This window comes from Anser brachyrhynchus (assembly GCF_964034855.1).
Source record: "Anser brachyrhynchus genome assembly, chromosome: 2".
Taxonomy (NCBI): domain Eukaryota; kingdom Metazoa; phylum Chordata; class Aves; order Anseriformes; family Anatidae; genus Anser; species Anser brachyrhynchus.
Genome location: NC_137695.1, coordinates 62,645,559 through 62,661,908, shown reverse-complemented (window position 1 = coordinate 62,661,908; position 16,350 = coordinate 62,645,559). Strand labels below are relative to the sequence as shown.

Below are 16,350 nucleotides of genomic sequence, written 5' to 3'. Positions count from 1 at the left end.
TGCAGGAATGCCTTCTTAATAAGGATATTGCAAAAATTTGCTTTGAAATGAATCCTTTAATTTGTTTTTCAAACCAAGAATGGGTTTACTAGGTGGAAGCAGGTAAATCATGTCTTCAGCTGTCCGTGCATTGTCACACGGGAGACTCATGTAAGAAGGATGATCTTCACATACATTTTAGGGAAGACTTTACCTCTGGGCATGTTTATTCTTTTATTCTATGTTTGTTCTTCTATTTTAGCTCTAAAGGGTACTAAATTTGATAAAATACACCATTGCTGAGTGCTCTAAAGATTGGTAAGGGAATTAAGATTAGCTAGATGTAAGATCACAAAAAGCCCAAGTTTGGATCTGCTTTACAAGTGTAATAAAGACAAAATTATTTTTTTATGTTTTCACTGGGATAATTTACTTTCAGCCAACAAATCCTATGTTCATTTTGAATGACAAATGTCTTCACATTTAGATAAAGCTTTATGTAAAACTTGCATTCTAGTTCCAAATTAAGACACAGTATTAACTCCCTTTTTAGGAAAACTCTTAAACTTACCATGAAGTGTAGACTTATGTTCATTGAAGTTATGTAGTAGTAGGTAAATAAATGCATCCCTACCTGACAGCAGAAGAGCAACACACGCTCTTCTCTGCATACAAGCTAAAAAGTGCCACTAGCTAGAGGGGACCATGGGACTAAGAAGTTGGGCTGGCTTCAGTTTAGGTATTTATTTTCTTACGCTCTTTAAGTGCAGATTATTTCCTATCCTTTCTGTTTTGTGCTTTATGAGACATAAAGCCTCACTTAAACGTCGTCAGTGCAGTTCCCCAGCCCTATTGGTTTCCAAGTATTCTGTGATGTGACACAGGTCTTCCTACATGACCCAACTGCGCTGTAGATGTGAATGCTGCTTCTGAATACTTTTTTTATATATATATATATATATTCAGCAGCTATGGTGAGCATGTCTTAAGGGAAACATCTTGTGTGTTTTATTTATGCAATTTAGCCAGCCATGAGGGATCTGCCCAAACAGCTTAGAAGTCAAGTATCTCTTTGAGCAGTCAGGAAGGCAGCTAGGGGCTCCTTGCTAAATAGAATTAGGCAAGAGAATTAGGAGTAAGAGAAGACCTATGATTAGGTAAGAGCTGGCATTGAAAAATTATTTCCTGAGAGATATGGCAGACAAAGTAATGCAAGGTTACTTTAAAATATATTTGTGTTTAGTTTCTGTTTTACCCTGAGTTTTGAACATTGGACTCCTAACGTAAAGCAAAATTGTGCCACAATGGAAGAAAATTATTGTTTCACCCAAAACTCTAACAGAATTTATTCCTCCATTTCATGTATGTTGTATTAACAACAAAGAAAAGACACTTCTTATGCCTACAGAAGTTATTCTCTAATTTGTTTGCTGGGTATTTTAACTTCCAGTTGGCATTAGTCAGAACACTGCCATGAACTTCAGCACAGTTAAAGTAAGCTGCTGATTTAAGGAATTGATTCTCTAGTATATTTAACAAGCTATTTAAATTTGAATGCTCACAGTGGATTACTGAAACTATCTCATCCTATGTGTCCTCTCAGCATAAAGCAATTTATAACAGAGTGACTGAACCAAGCTTTTTGAGAATAGGCAGCTTGAATGACTGGAATAAATGGGGTTATAACACTTCATCTTCTGCACGATCTTGTGATGTTAGAAAAGGATTGTCAGTTCTGAGGGCTGTAAAGCATGTTTGGACTTCTGCTCTTAAACACTTTCATAAAAGTTGACAATGTCAGTGTTTCCTATGGACAAAGAAAGTACTCTGCATCTGGCCAGCTATGAGTGAAATCCTTATCTGAAAGACAAAAAAAAGGCATACAAACAAGTGCAAATCCTGAAAGATCAGCCTGACACTGATGTTTTCTCTTGAAAGTTTTGTTCCAACAATTGGGTTTTGCTGAGTTCTCCAGAGAGCTACAATGAGAAGTGTTTTTGTGCTCAAGTGGGTGTTTAATTGGTTCATGGAAGTACCAAACAGCAGAGAAAGCTCTGAGGAAAGATTCAGTAGAATTAAGATGCTCAATTCACAAATTTCTCCTTGTACAGCTACTTTTCCAGCCAGACTCAATTGTCCACAAATAATTTGTGTTTAAGAAACACACACAAATATACAAAACCCACTTCACTAGAGAAAGTAAAATGTGTGGCTTTTACAGCAATGACCTAAGATATCAAAGTTCAGTGTGTCTTGTCTTGTTCTAATTTATTCTCAATTTTGTTTCTCCAGGGTGACAAAGAAGCAGAACTAGGGCTTCCTTTCTCTCCATTGTGTGACCGCAAGTCTACAATGGTTGCTCAGTCTCAAATAGGTATGTCCCTTTTGGTTCATTCTAAGATTCTTCGACAAATAAAACTTATTCTTCCCTGTGGGGCTAAGATCACAGTGATCATTTGGAACTAGGTTAAAGAGAGGAAATAATAAAGTGCAATGGTGTTATTTTCTCCAGATCAACAGTTCAAAGCTGAGGAGACATTAAATTTATGGTGATGGATCTATGCAGTAAATGAGTTACCTCTGATCTGACTGCAGGGCTGACTGCAGTGCCCAGTTATGACACTACTCTGTGGTTTTCTGAGCTGTGGATAAGAGGTGTGCATGGCAATGTGTTGAGATATGAGTATCGTTAATGGGTATGGAAACCTAATATCAGTCCTTTTGATGACCTGGGCAAAAAATATTGCTTTTTTAAAATTTCATTTATTCCTGCCTCTCTTTCCCTCCCGTTGCTCCAAGCCAACTAATATTTTGTACTGAAGCAAAGCAAACAGCAAACGTTTTTCAACTCCATCCATTCAGAAGCAAATATCTTTTTACAGACTCACTGGTAGTACTTTCTCTACCTCTCACAGAGTCAGAGAATCACAGAATGATTAAGATTGAAAAAGACCTCTGGAGGTCATCTGATCCAACCCTCCTGATCAAGCAAAGACACCTACAGTGGGTTGCCCAGGACCATGTCCAGATGGCTTTTGAAGATCTCCAAAAAGGGAGACTTTACAACCTCTCTAGGCAACCTCTGCCAGTGCTCCATCACCTGCACAATAAAGAAGTGCTTCTTGATGTTCAGACAGAATGTCTCATGTTCCTGTGTGTGCCCATTGCCTCTTGTCCTAGCATTGGGCACCACTGACAAGAGTCTGGCTCGATCCTCTTTGCACCCTTCCTTCAGGTGTTTATAGGCATAGATAAAATCTCCCCGAGCCTCCTCTTCTCCAGGCTGAACAGTCTCAACTGTCTTAGCCTCTCCTCATAGCAGGGGTGCTTCAGTCCCTTGATCATCTTGGTGGCCCTTCCTTGGATTCTTTCCATTATGTCCAGCTCTCTCTTGTACTGGAGGCCCCATAACTGGACACGGTACTCCAGGTGCAGCCTCACCAATGCTGATTAGAGGGTAAGGATCACCTCTCTTGACATGCTGACAATACTTTGCCTAATGCAGCCAAGACTACCCTTAGCATTCATAGCAGCAAGGGCACATTGCTGATTTGTGTTCAACCTGGTGTCTACCAGGGATTCTAGGTCCTTTTCTGCAAAGCTGCTTTCAAGTTGTGTGGCCCTCAGTGCATACTGGTACCTGGGGGTGTTCTTCCCCAGGTGCAGGACTTTGCACTTCTCCCTGTTGAACTTCATGAGATTTTTGTCCAGCCTGTCAAGGCCCCTCTGGATGGCTGCATGGCCCTCTGGTGAGTCAGCCAGTCCCCCCTGTTTTGTGTCATCTGAGAATTCACTGAGGCTTCACTCTACCCCACTGTCTTCTCCAATTATTGAGTGAAAGGTGGGAGGATATGGAAACAAGTCTGATATTTGGGGAGACGTCAAGAGGAGTTAAGTGAAGTAAACACGTTCAGCAGGCTGGGAGCATAAAAAGAAAACTTTTCCAAAAGAAAAGTTGAATTTGTGGGTAGATTGTTATACCCAGAAAGCAAGTGAAATAGAGAGGAGAAGAATGTGATCTAACCTTGACTGGAGAATAGAGTACCAAGCAGAACAAGAGAAATATAATGGTGACCCTAAAAATGAGGGAACTGAGTCCAGAAGCAGAAAGAAAGCAAATGTATTCAATGAAAACAAACAAAAAATTTGAAGTATGAAATTTCTCAGCTGTCTCCTGAGCTGTAAAGAGCTGGCCAAAGAATAAAACAAAGATATTCCCAAACTTAGGAAAGTTCAGATGCACATCTGTGCCTCAGAGCTGGTTTTTTTTGTTTAAAATTATTTCATTGTTCCTGTTAGGCAAGCCATTCTCTGAGGGGACCCCATTCCAGATTTTTCTGGCTCTAACAGTTTAGGCAGTTCAGCCAAGAATCTGAACTTGAAAAGCCATGCACAGGCCTAGCTTAGTTGCCAAACATATAAGAGCGTACCCCTTCGTAACAGTAACCCAAAAAAGTGGGTATAAGTGTACGGCACAACACAAGTGCTGAAGTAATTTGTGTTTTGCAATCAGCTCTGTGGAGGGAAGCAGCAGCAAACTTTGAGAGTTACAGTCTCAGTTAAAACTCATATTGAGGACTCCTGGGCAGACTACGCCTGCTGCTGTGCTATGGGAGAAGGTAATCCCTCTTTGTCTGGCTCATGTGGAGGAAAGGGCATGTAGAGACATCTCTTTCATACGGGTTCTAGCAGCTTTCAGTTATGTCCCTCACTCCTTACAGAGGAGAGGAGCTGTGCTTCCCATGCAGCCCCTTCCACATCCTGGTGTATGGTTGCAGTGTGCTTGGAATACCATTTGCCTTGTTCTCTTCTGTTATGCTTCTTTGTCCGGAAGGCCAGGAGATCCAAGACACTTCTACACTGATGCACCTTGTGTCAAGGGGATCGAGTGTACCCTCAGTAAGTTTGCAGACAACACCAAGATAGGTGCATGTGTCGATCTGCTCAAGGGTAGGAAGGCTCTGCAGGAGGATCTGAATAGGCTGGACCGATGGGCTGAGGCCAGCTGCATGAAGTTCAACAAGGCCAAGTGCCGGGTCCTGCACCTGGGGCGTAACAACCCCAAGCAGAGCTACGGGCTGGGAGATGAGTGGTTGGAAAGCTGCCTGGCAGAAAAGGACCTGGGAGTATTGTTGATAGCTGAATATGAGCCAGCAATGTGCTCAGGTGGCCAAGAAGGCCAACAGCATCCTGGCTTGCATAAGAAGCAGTGTGGCCAGCAGGACTAGGGAAGTGATTGTCCCTCTGTACTCGGCTCTGGTGAGGCTGCACCTCGAGTACTGTGTTCAGTTTTGGGCCCCTCGCTACAGGAAGGACATGGAGGTGCTCGAGCGAGTCCAGAGAAGGGCAACGAAGCTGGCGAGGGGTCTGGAGAACAAGTCTTACGAGGAGCAGCTGAGGGAGCTGGGATTGTTCAGCTTGGAGAAGAGGAGGCTCAGGGGCGACCTTATCACACTCTACAGGTACATTAAAGGAGGCTGTAGCGAGGTGGGGGTTGGTCTATTCTCCCACGTGCCTGGTGACAGGACGAGGGGGAATGGGCTAAAGTTGCGCCAGGGGGGAGGTTTAGGTTGGCTATTAGGAAGAACTTCTTTACTGAAAGGGTTGTTAGGCATTGGAATGGGCTGCTCAGGGAAGTGGTTGAGTCACCATCCCTGGAGGTCTTTAAAAGATGTTTAGATGTAGAGCTTAGTGATATGATTTAGGTGAGGACTTGTTAGTGTTAGGTCAGAGGTTGGACTAGATGATCTTGGAGGTCTCTTCCAGCCTAGATGATTCTGTGATTCTGTGAAGCCACTGCAAAATTGAGGATGAAATAAACCATCACCAAGATAATTACACTTTATAAAAGAGGCAGACATATATAGTTAAATACTATCACTATACTCAGTTTGTGCAGTTTTGTAATCCATTGACATTAATAGGCCACTGCCTATAAATCTTGCTGTCTAGCATTGTAAAATTTTAATTTCTCAGTCTGCTAAATATATTGGCATTATCTTTCTGTAACATCTCTTTTATTAAATCAAAAACTCTTACATTTTCTGCCTTTCTGCTGAGGTAAGGCTTTCAAAGTCGTAGGCTAGATTCTCAGAGAAATAATCTGTGCTTATTCATTTATTTATCTGATTAACAGCCTGAACAGATTGTTCCCTGGAATAATAATTACTGCATTTGTTTGTAGAAGTTCCTCTTGAATTCCAAATCATGCCATTATCTGTAGCAAGCAGCCTTGAGTTTCTACAAATAAAAACAATCTGTCCTTTGTGAAATAAAATTGTGCTTTTGGTTCTGACAGGGGCAGATCCTAGAAATCCTGTTTTAGAGGCTTAGCTTGTTTGTAGTTGCTTGTTTGTTGCTCAATGGTCAGTGCAGATGCAACAATGGGCAAGCATTTTTATTAATGAAAGGTCTTCACAAATGCAGACTGAAGGCTTTGCTGTATGCACTCTTTCCATGAAAATGGAGCAATCGAACAACCAAAATTTCCTCAAAATAAAGAATGTCTTATTCTCTTGTTGCTTAAATTTGTAAAGAAATTGTTCAGTATTTAAACTCATAATTTAAAAAATGATTATAAAATAATGAACCTTGATTTAAAACCTACTAATGCTAATGACTGGTTAATCATATTTTTCTTCTTCAATAAAATGGATGAATTATATATTTCTGTACCCCAGTGAGGTACAGAAGTCAGGAGATTTCCTAGTCCAGAAGTCAGGCTGCTGACCAGAGTAGGAGAGGCACAGAGACTGGAAACAAAACCAGGCCAAGACTTGTATTTCCACACAAGAATATCAGGAGTTAAAACTTCTCTGTCTATCTCAGACTGTAGGAAGCTTGTTTGATGGGAGATCAGCCTCTTTTGCAGCTAATAAATGTAGCAGCATCCTTTTATTTTTGTCCATTGACTAGAAAGAAAGAAAATTACAGCTTCAGAAAACGTTGAATAAAGGCTGATGAGTGAATGCTTCTGGTTTGTTTGTTTGTTTTGAGATGGGCTTTAGGAAAACTATTCTCTCGTCAGTGTTTGCTGTGGTGGTGTTCTCAGGTGGATTGAATGAACTCTAGGTAGGTGCTTGGAATCACCTCCTCAGTGTGATGTGTTTTATCCTAGTCACTGGGATACAGAAATATTTACCACACTCATTCTATAGAGAAAGAAAGCAGTTGATGAATAGGTCATTAGCATTAGCATCAATAGGTTTTAAAACCCAGGTTCATTACTTTATTTTTTTATTTTTTATTTTTAGTTAGCAAACTAAATCACACTGTTTAAAGTACAGTGTCTTCAGGTAAAAAGAGAGACTGGGGTGGTTGTGTTTGGGAATATGATTTAAGTTACATAATTACTAATAAAGTCCCAAGTTTTGTTTCTATGATAGCAGACTGTTTCCCAATTTTATTGTAATTCCCATTTAAAGATAACATAATTGAGTAACTTATTCAGGCTACAGAGGAAAAAATACCACACACACTCTGCTTCAGTACAGAGATAATTATATTACCCTTGTCTCAGTGTTACTATAAAAAGTTATACGTCTTCAAGTTTGTTCACCTGTGGTCCCTTGTGCTACCTCTGCCTGCATTTGTTAATGAGATGCAACACTTCTCCTAGGGAAAGCTCATTTCTTAGATCTAACACTTAAAACTGGACTTTGTTTTTATGCATGAATGGCAAGTTTCTCAGTAACTGGATCCCACCACCCCATTGCTGAAGTTAGTGACACAGTCATGCACGTGATATCAGAGATTTGCATGTCTCAGGGTTGTTAGTGGTGATGAAGCAATTGGCAGTGGTATTACTTGCCAAGCAGAAGTGATAAGATATGATGGGTTGGATTTCTTTGGTCATTAAGAAGTAAAAAAAAAAAAAAATAGGAGAATGCAAGAGATGTATAGACAGGCAGACACACCCACATGTAAATAAAATTCTCAGTATCCTCAGGGTTCCTGTGGCACACTTAATACTGTTATCAGTCAGCACAATTTCTAATGTTTATAAAAATTGTATGAAGTTTGTTGGGGTTATCTGGATTGTGATCTAGTACACAGTTTCCTGTTGTGGCTTCATATTGCATGCATTTCTGATTAACACCCAGGGAGGAAGGGAATTATTTTTCCGTAAGTTTGAATAGATAAGACTGTCCCAGTGTCATGGAGGCACATGATTCAGATGTTCAGATAAGACCAAAGGTTTGGTATTGCACAACGTTTTCCCCCCAGTTTACAAAATACTGTGTAATATACGGAATATACAGAACTTGCAAGTAATGTTTCATTCAGGCTAGACATGAAAATACACTTAATTATCCATTATTTTAGAAATATAGTAAAAATCACACAAGAGAAATGGAACCGGAAGGATGTTCAACTGCTTTGCACTCTATATGTGTCTCAAAGCATCTGTATATGCAGGTGCCTGGCTCATGAGGTCTCTTCTCTTTTTACTGTTCTGTTATCACCCAGAATCACCAGTGTGTGCTGTAACACATCATGATCCAGTCAGAGAGATTTTAATTGTATGAACATCCAATTAATAGTTAATAATTACTAAATCTTTAAAAATGTAAGTTGATAATCTTTTCCTAGAGGATCTACTACTCTATTTTAACTTCATGGAAAATTCTCAGCCAAACCCCACGTTGAATTGGAAGCAATCTCAAGACTGTATGGTAGCAGTTTAGAGAAGTGTATTTGATAATGAAGTTGTAAAGTATCTGTGGATGGACTGAGAAATCTGTAGTTTGTATGACTTATGGTGGAATTCAATATGAATTATGATGGAATGTGGACAACGTCAACCCTTATACCACTCTATATGAGCATCATTGGGAGATTCAAATAAATAAAGAATAAATGTTATTAAAAATCAGTCCACCATAGGGTGGGGCTGAAGACTCTGAAATGTCTTACTGTTGTGGTTTTGTGTTGGCAAAATGGGGCAGAATTAAGATAATTTAGCAATGTGGTATCTGGTCCATAGACATACATAGTAATAGAGCAAAAATTGGTGCTTTAGGCCCCAGAGCTAACACAGAACTGGAAACCATGGCCTGAATGATTTTTCCTGCCATCATGGGCAACATTGCCGTGGTCATCTAGTGTAGAATAAAATAAAAATACTGCAGGTTCTCACACATCAGTAGCCACTAAAAGCCCAATACCGTACTTCAGGTCCAGAAGGGAAAGAACTGAATCGCCTTAGGAGATATTAAGGACATTGGCTACCTATAGCACTAAGAAATTTGCCAAATGAAGTGTTAAGATGAACATAAGAAATAGCTCTTGCCCTAAGTAAGGATTTGTGGGAAGGCCCCTCACTCTCACATTTTATCTGCGCAACTTGGATTTTCTTTCATCTCTTGAGTTTGTGGCCACAGGGCCCTCTCGTCTGCCCTTCCCAACATTCAGATCAGAGTTGTATCCGTCTCTGCCAAACTGTATATTGAAGTAGAAGTGATTTGGTCCTTATTTTTTTTTTCTTTACTTATGTCAAAAATGGGTGGAATAACGATCAGTAACAATATGCAGGGTGAGCACTGAGAAGAGAATATTCACAGCAACCTACTGATATGCAGTAAGGGAAGTGTGTATATAACTTCACACCAGCAGAGCTTACCAATATTATTCCTGTTATTATTCCTGTTATATAAATTTTCTGCTTTTAGAGATTTCATTTCTGAAACTGGGTTTTAACCAAATCCGTTAAAAATTTGGCTTAAATATCACACTCCTCATATGAAACAAATTCCGATGCATCTGTTTGTGTTCTGATTTGCAAGGTTCTTTCCAGTGTTTAAGGAGGTACCTTTTATTGTATGCTATACCCAGGCTTCTGGGTCAGGTGTTGACATGTAACTCCATTTTTGTCTTGTAGTATTTGCTGATCCCTCTTTCAATGAAGTATAATTTTTTTATTCTGTCTTCCATGGTGAGGTTGTCTGTGAACACTGAAGCAGTGCCTCCACAGAAATCCTTCTTTCACCTGCTTGGCTGTGCTTACATTTCTGATCAGGTTTCATTGATTTCATCGTGGAGCCCACTTTTACTGTGCTAACTGACATGACTGAGAAGATTGTGACACCGCTCATTGATGAAGCTTCCCGCTCTGGCATGTCCGGATTCAGGCGTTCCAGGTGAATAACCACGCATCCTCTCCCTTCAATCCACATCTGTTGCTCTTGCACTCAGCTACCCTGGTTTTCCCTCTGTACTGTATGTCAGCCATGTGGTTTAAAGCCTGTTGTCCATACTGCCAATAAATACCACAGCTCACCTTGTGATGTGATTTTGTTGCAGGGGAACCCCAGCCCAAGGCAGGGCAAAGAGCGGAGCTGGCATGAAATTAAGCCATGCCTCCAAAGGCAGCAAACACAAATGGTTGTAGCCATTTGTAGATCGGGTAAACTTCAGTGCTTTCTCAGTCAGTAATATCAAAGAGAAGGTAGAGAGTGTCACTGTGAGGCACTCATTTCTACATGCTAGAAGTGTTTGAAATACAAAAGAGAAATGGGAAGTATCTGCACGCTTGACTGACAGTATTTAGGGTTAGTGAATATTTAGGGAGTGAAGATGCACAACAAAAATAATCAAGGCAACACTTTGAGTGATTCTTTTTCTAAGGGACTGTGGATACCAAAAAATAATAATAGAAAAGCTGCCTTTTATTTCTAATACTGGCTCAGATTGTGCTGTTTGCTTTAACATTGATTGCTCTGGGATGGGAAGGAGGGAAGGAGGGGACTATGAGAGAGAACCTATTAAAGCTTATCTTTATTTTTTTCTGTTTGACTCTGTTATCTAGACTTACAGTAATGATTTCTTCTTAGCTGTATTTGGGTGTATAAGCTACTGATTTCTGCTGTGTTTTGTGATGTTGTGTCCCAGTCTGAATAGCATTAGTCCCTCTGATGTTAAAAGATCAAGTGTCAAGAGCACTGGGTCAGAAGGAAGTGCCTCACTCAACTGCTCCATTCTCACTGTGGACTTCAAATGTTTTAAAGCCACCTGGACTGAGGTGGTGCAGCAGAACCGGGAGAAATGGAAAGCGCAAGCCACCAAAGGTAACAGCCAGACTTCTCAGTGAAAGAATAAAAATTATTTTGACCTATTCTTCTTCAAGCTCTTCTTCAATCAAATTATTCTCCAAGTAAGCACTGTTAGTTTGAAAGAATCTGCTTTTCAAGGTCAACAACCTACAGTGAATTCAGAAAGATAGGGATATTGTGACTCATCTGTGCCTTATATGCTTCTGTGTGTTGCAAGTGTATATAATGAAGAGGATTTGGACAATGGGACGAAAAAGAAGAAACTGTAAGGGAGGTCCCCTAAAGTCATGAGTCAGACTCAGAATGAGTGCAAAAATAGCTGTAAAAGCATTTTTAGAGATAGGTTATCAATTGTTCACTGTTAAGTTTGAAAGAAGTATGAACGACACTTCAGGGGAAAAGGCCGACATATTCTGGATTCACGTCAGGCTTCATATTTGCAGCCGTAACTTGGATGAAGAATTAGGAAGTATGCTCATGATGTCATGAATCTGTGCAGAACTGCAGATATTTCAGAAGAATATGAGGGCTGTGTTGGCTGCAATCTGACCAGGAGTCAATATCATTATTCTATGTGGGGGGAAGCCAAAAAAACACACAAAAAAATGGTTCATTTAAGCTTTAGAACAAAAGAAAGCAGAATGTGTCACTGTTTAATTTTTTTTTCTTCATGAAATTCTTCATGATACAATGTCCACTCTGAGCTGAATGCTTGTTACTAAACTCGTTATTTAATTAAATTGTTGTGTTTTATGTAAATGGAAGGAATTTGATTTTAATGTTTTATGTGGCTCTGTCTTTAGAGCTGATGGAAAATTTGGCTTAGTTGTTTCATCTGCCAGAGCAGATTGCTCCTCTCCAATTGAAAGGCTTGTCTAAAGGTGCAGGAAAGCATGTATTCAAATTAAATTTTCCTGGGTGACTAAAACTTACCATTCAGGAAAAGCCTTTCTAGACATTCTATGAAAATAAAAACAAAAGCATAATTCAAAATCTCCTTATTTATTATTTTTTAAATACTTTTTAGGTTTTTAGTCGATATTAACTATTTTACCTTTCTTTTTGGACCAAACAAATTCAAGCTAATCAAACAAGCAAAGCATTTAATACGGTCACTGTATCAAAGTATGAGTATTGCGTGAATGATGGCGATATAGTTAACTATTTTTAAGTATTTCACTTCAACATGAGCTGTACATATTTGCTTATCTACAAAGGATCTACTAGATAAAAATCCTACATGCAAATGAGACCTATGGGGAAATAAATAAATAAATATAGAGAGTAGATCATAATAGATTCTGGATATTTAACTTTTAAATGTGCTTTGTACCCACTTGCAGCGACTGCTTTGCATAAAGACTTTTTTTCTAAATGTGTACATGTAAATGTCAAGGTATGATTCAAGCGGATGTGCACACATTACTTAACTAATGCTACTACTGATAATATGCCTTAATGCAGTATTTCATATTCTTTATTTACAGATTACCCTGCCAATAAGTGTTTGATTATTAACACTTTAACTGGAGAGGAAAATGTTTTATTTTTAAGTACCTCATAAGAAATAATCCTTCTAGCAGATCCTGAAGATAGAGTCTATGAAACAATTCGTTCACTTCAAAGTGGAGCATACACCAGCCTGCATTATTAGACATGGGGGACCCTTAAGTAAAGCATTTTATCTTTACCCTTCTGACAGCCCTTAGCCCTGAATTGTTTATTAACTTTACTTTTTTTGCCAATCTTCATCACCAATAGCTCTGATCAGAGACCCAGTTTATGAGTTAAAGGACAGGAGATTCAGAAAGCATTGTCAGCTTCTTTTTATCTGAATTCATAGGCATTCAGATAATTTCTGTGTTTTTGGGTGCATTTAACAATACAGGCATGCCTAATTTTTTTATCCTGAAAAATATACATAAACATAAGTCTCAGCACGCCTTTGGATGGTCTGTGGACTAAGAAACTCTTCTTGGACTCCAGAGCCCTTGCATCAAAACCTTTGCTCACCTGCTGTCTTGCTCCTGACTTGCAGCAAGTCTCTGAGCCCTCCTCCATCTGCCTTGCCTATCTTAGCCATATGCAGCAGGGTCTTCCACACACTAGGACTTTAAACTGCCGACCCCTGTCAAACCGAAGTCTAGCAATGTATCAAGATGCTCTGCCAATATAAAAATAAGAATTATTATTAGCAGGCAGATAAAGCATTTAACTGTTGATTGACAGAAAATAGCAACTGGGGATCAGATGGGAAGGAAAAAATATTATCATCATCATCATTATTATTATTGCTGTTGCTATTATTATTATTATTATTATATAATGTGTAGAATACTGCATCATCATTATTATTATTGCTGTTGCTATTATTATTATTGTTGTATAATGTGTAGAATACTGTATTCCCTTTGGTAATGGCATTGTCTCTAGATGTATCAGTGAGCTATTTTATCCCGAGTGTGGTATTTATAGAAAATGTATTGGACTGTGTGGGCAAAGTAAGTAGGTTTATTACTGAGCTCTTTTGCTTAAAGGATCTTCATTAAATAGATACAAATTAAAACCTGGAATAAACAAACACCCTGATGTGCAAAGCACCATGTGGATAAAGTATTTTCTGACACTAATTTTGACAAGAGGCACTCATCCAGCAGTTCTGTAGCAAGCCCCAGCCTCCTGAGCTGAATCTCTCTCTTGTGGTTCACGTGCAAAATGCAGATTTTTTTTCAGATCCTCAAATGAGAGAGAGCCTTGTAAATACCATGAGACTCCAGGGAAAATATCAATATACATAGCTGGGCTATCTATGGAAGCTACCATAGATTTCAGGAATGATTAATAAAGTGAGGGAGGCTCATATCTAATTTAATTATATTTTCATGTGAGCCATAATTTATTCATTTAGAAATTAATTAACTTCAGCTGCTGACAAGGAAATACAGATTGGCATTTCTTATAAAGATGGCTTTCCCCCTTTCTCTCTTGTATCCCATTGGTACATTTTTCTCAAAACTGGTTCTGATTCACTTATCAGAAGAATTTGAGAAGACACTTGCAAATTCTTTTGTAATTTTTCCTTTGTATCTAAGACACTGCTCCTGTAAGGACCAAAACATCTTCCCTGTAGGTGTCAAGAATGCTTCCATTGGACTGATGTAGACTTTACTCATTGATTTGCAGGATCTGCTTGTCTGCTCATCAACTTACACAATCTCTCAGAAACCAGGAGATACATCTATCTGTGATTCCTATCACAAATAGAGTGCAATTGGTTGTCCATGATGGGTTGATTGGTGGGCAGGGCTATTGCAGACCCTGAAATCCTGAATGCAGGCAATATGAGATATACTGAGCTTTATAGTGCAGTCACATCTGAATGCTTAGTCTCACTACAGATACAGATATGTTCTGAAGCTGAATGAGACTCCAAATTGAGCGTGTGCTAAGCTACGCAGTTGCTTTTGCAGATTAATTCTTTAGTGATTGTGGAAAAGAGGGAGAAAATTATGGAGTGTCTGCCCCAGAGGCTGTGCACACCCAGCCATGTTTATTAGCTTGAGCACTGTGCTGAGGGTCTGTGGTTGCATCCTGCTTTCCAGTGCAACGCAGGAAACCACACAGGGTTTATGGCCTGCAGGTGAGTCTGTGCAGGTCTGCTGTACCTGACCTGGGCAAGAAATGTAGTGGTCTCAATACCTGGAGCCAAAGTAATTTGTAACCTCTGTTATAAGCGTGTCCTGTTGCACCAGGACCCAAGACCTGGATATGAACAAGAACAGTAGCTTGAATGGGAGAAATTGGCTTCTGTCTTTTTATTATTATTTTTTTCTTTTTTCCTGAATGACAGTACTTTGACATACTGCTGTTGTTTAACACTTGCTTTGGAGTTTATATCTTTGCATAATTTCTGTTTAACTGCAAGACTTTGGGGGATAGAAGAGCAGGTACTGGTAGCAATATATTAGTTTGCTAAGAAAGTTCAGAGATAGAAAGAAATGATAACAGTAAGCAGAAACTAAGAGCTTAGGAAGCTGGAAGTGGAAGCAACCTGGGACAAGCAGGAAAAAAGTGGATTTTTGAAGAACCAAGGCTTTTTAAGAGCTTAGACTTACATGGTACAACATGAGATAAAGTAAATGTGGTTTGACTAATTCCTGTGTGTTAGGAATGGAGGTAACCTTGCCCCTAAAGCCTTACATAGCTGATAGATCTTTTTAATTTGTCTTTCAATATTTTTGAGGAACTGCATTGTCAAAGGGGAACCTTATATGCTAAAAAAATGGACCTGCACATGAGATACAGTTAGGCCAACATAGGATATTTTTTTTCAGAGTACTTTCTTAAATATTCTCCTGTGCTCTTTTTCCCTTGTCAAGTCAATTCCTATACTTACCTAAGTAAAGCTTGTTTGCGTGTAAAAAGCTGAAGTAGATTTAGATGTGTGAGTTGTATCCTTCTTGTCAAATTGACTGATAATCGTGATTTCTTTTCTCATTTTGCTTCTCTCTTTGCTGAGGATGCAGAAGAAAAAGCTAAGAAAGAAGCAGAGGAAAGTGTTCATCAGGGAACAGATGAAAAGAAAACAGATGAAAAGGATGAAAAGCCAACTGAAGATGTGACAGCAGCAAAGACAGAGAACAGCAAAGAAACAAATCCTGGGGAAAACAAAAATGCAGATTCCAATGAGAGTCATGTAAATGGGACTCAGCAAACTGGGATGATCAAACAAGAAATCTCTCAAGGAAAAAATGCACCTAGGACAGATAAGGGGGTGGACTCTCATCAGACAGTGAGAGAAGAGAAGCAGCATGTCCAGAATGGTGAGTTCTCTCCTTCCACTGAAAGCTGAATCTAGCCCTAAAACCACTATCACACCTCAGAGATGGGAGCAACTGGTGTCCTGAAAAAGGATGTTCCCGGACCCAGGGCCTTTTCCTAGAAGTTGGTGTAGGTACCTCCGTATGGGAATTGGAAACTGTAAATAAACTCCCAAGTAGTATTTTTCCATAAAAGATGGGGTTCGTCAAACCTGTTTGGGTGCTTTTGGCAGAAAGGGCAACATTTTCTCATGGAAATGAAACAGCTTGTTTTGATACACACTTAAAAGCTGAAACAAATTGTCGTGGTTCAAAGAATAGCTTCACTACTTGGTTAACTGAAAGAGGAGATGGAAAAGTTATAAATGCTTTTTAAGGCCTATTTAAGTTATCTTTTAACTGATTTTCAGATGTAAATATGTTTTGGGACAGAAGATCATTCCCCCCATCCCCTATTTTTAAGTGCAATTTTATTTATGTCTCCCTTACTCTATTAGGGC

At 39.3% G+C, this 16,350-nt stretch overlaps 2 protein-coding genes across 28 annotated transcripts in view; one reads left to right on the top strand and one right to left on the bottom strand.

Annotated features, from left to right (window-relative positions):
- The window catches only part of PDE1C (phosphodiesterase 1C), a 396,700-nt gene that overhangs the window by 342,411 nt on the left and 37,939 nt on the right, over positions 1 to 16,350 (top strand). For all 27 annotated transcript variants that reach the window (XM_080582959.1, XM_080582939.1, XM_080582961.1 and 24 more), the window contains 4 exons: positions 2,272 to 2,353; positions 9,998 to 10,118; positions 10,870 to 11,045; positions 15,557 to 15,853. In XM_080582959.1, the coding sequence (XP_080439085.1) occupies positions 2,272 to 2,353; positions 9,998 to 10,118; positions 10,870 to 11,045; positions 15,557 to 15,853 (676 nt within the window). The remainder of the gene's footprint in view (positions 1 to 2,271; positions 2,354 to 9,997; positions 10,119 to 10,869; positions 11,046 to 15,556; positions 15,854 to 16,350) is intronic.
- LOC308191028 (uncharacterized protein) overlaps positions 1 to 16,350 on the bottom strand; it is a 41,767-nt gene that overhangs the window by 8,305 nt on the left and 17,112 nt on the right. The window lies entirely within an intron of this gene.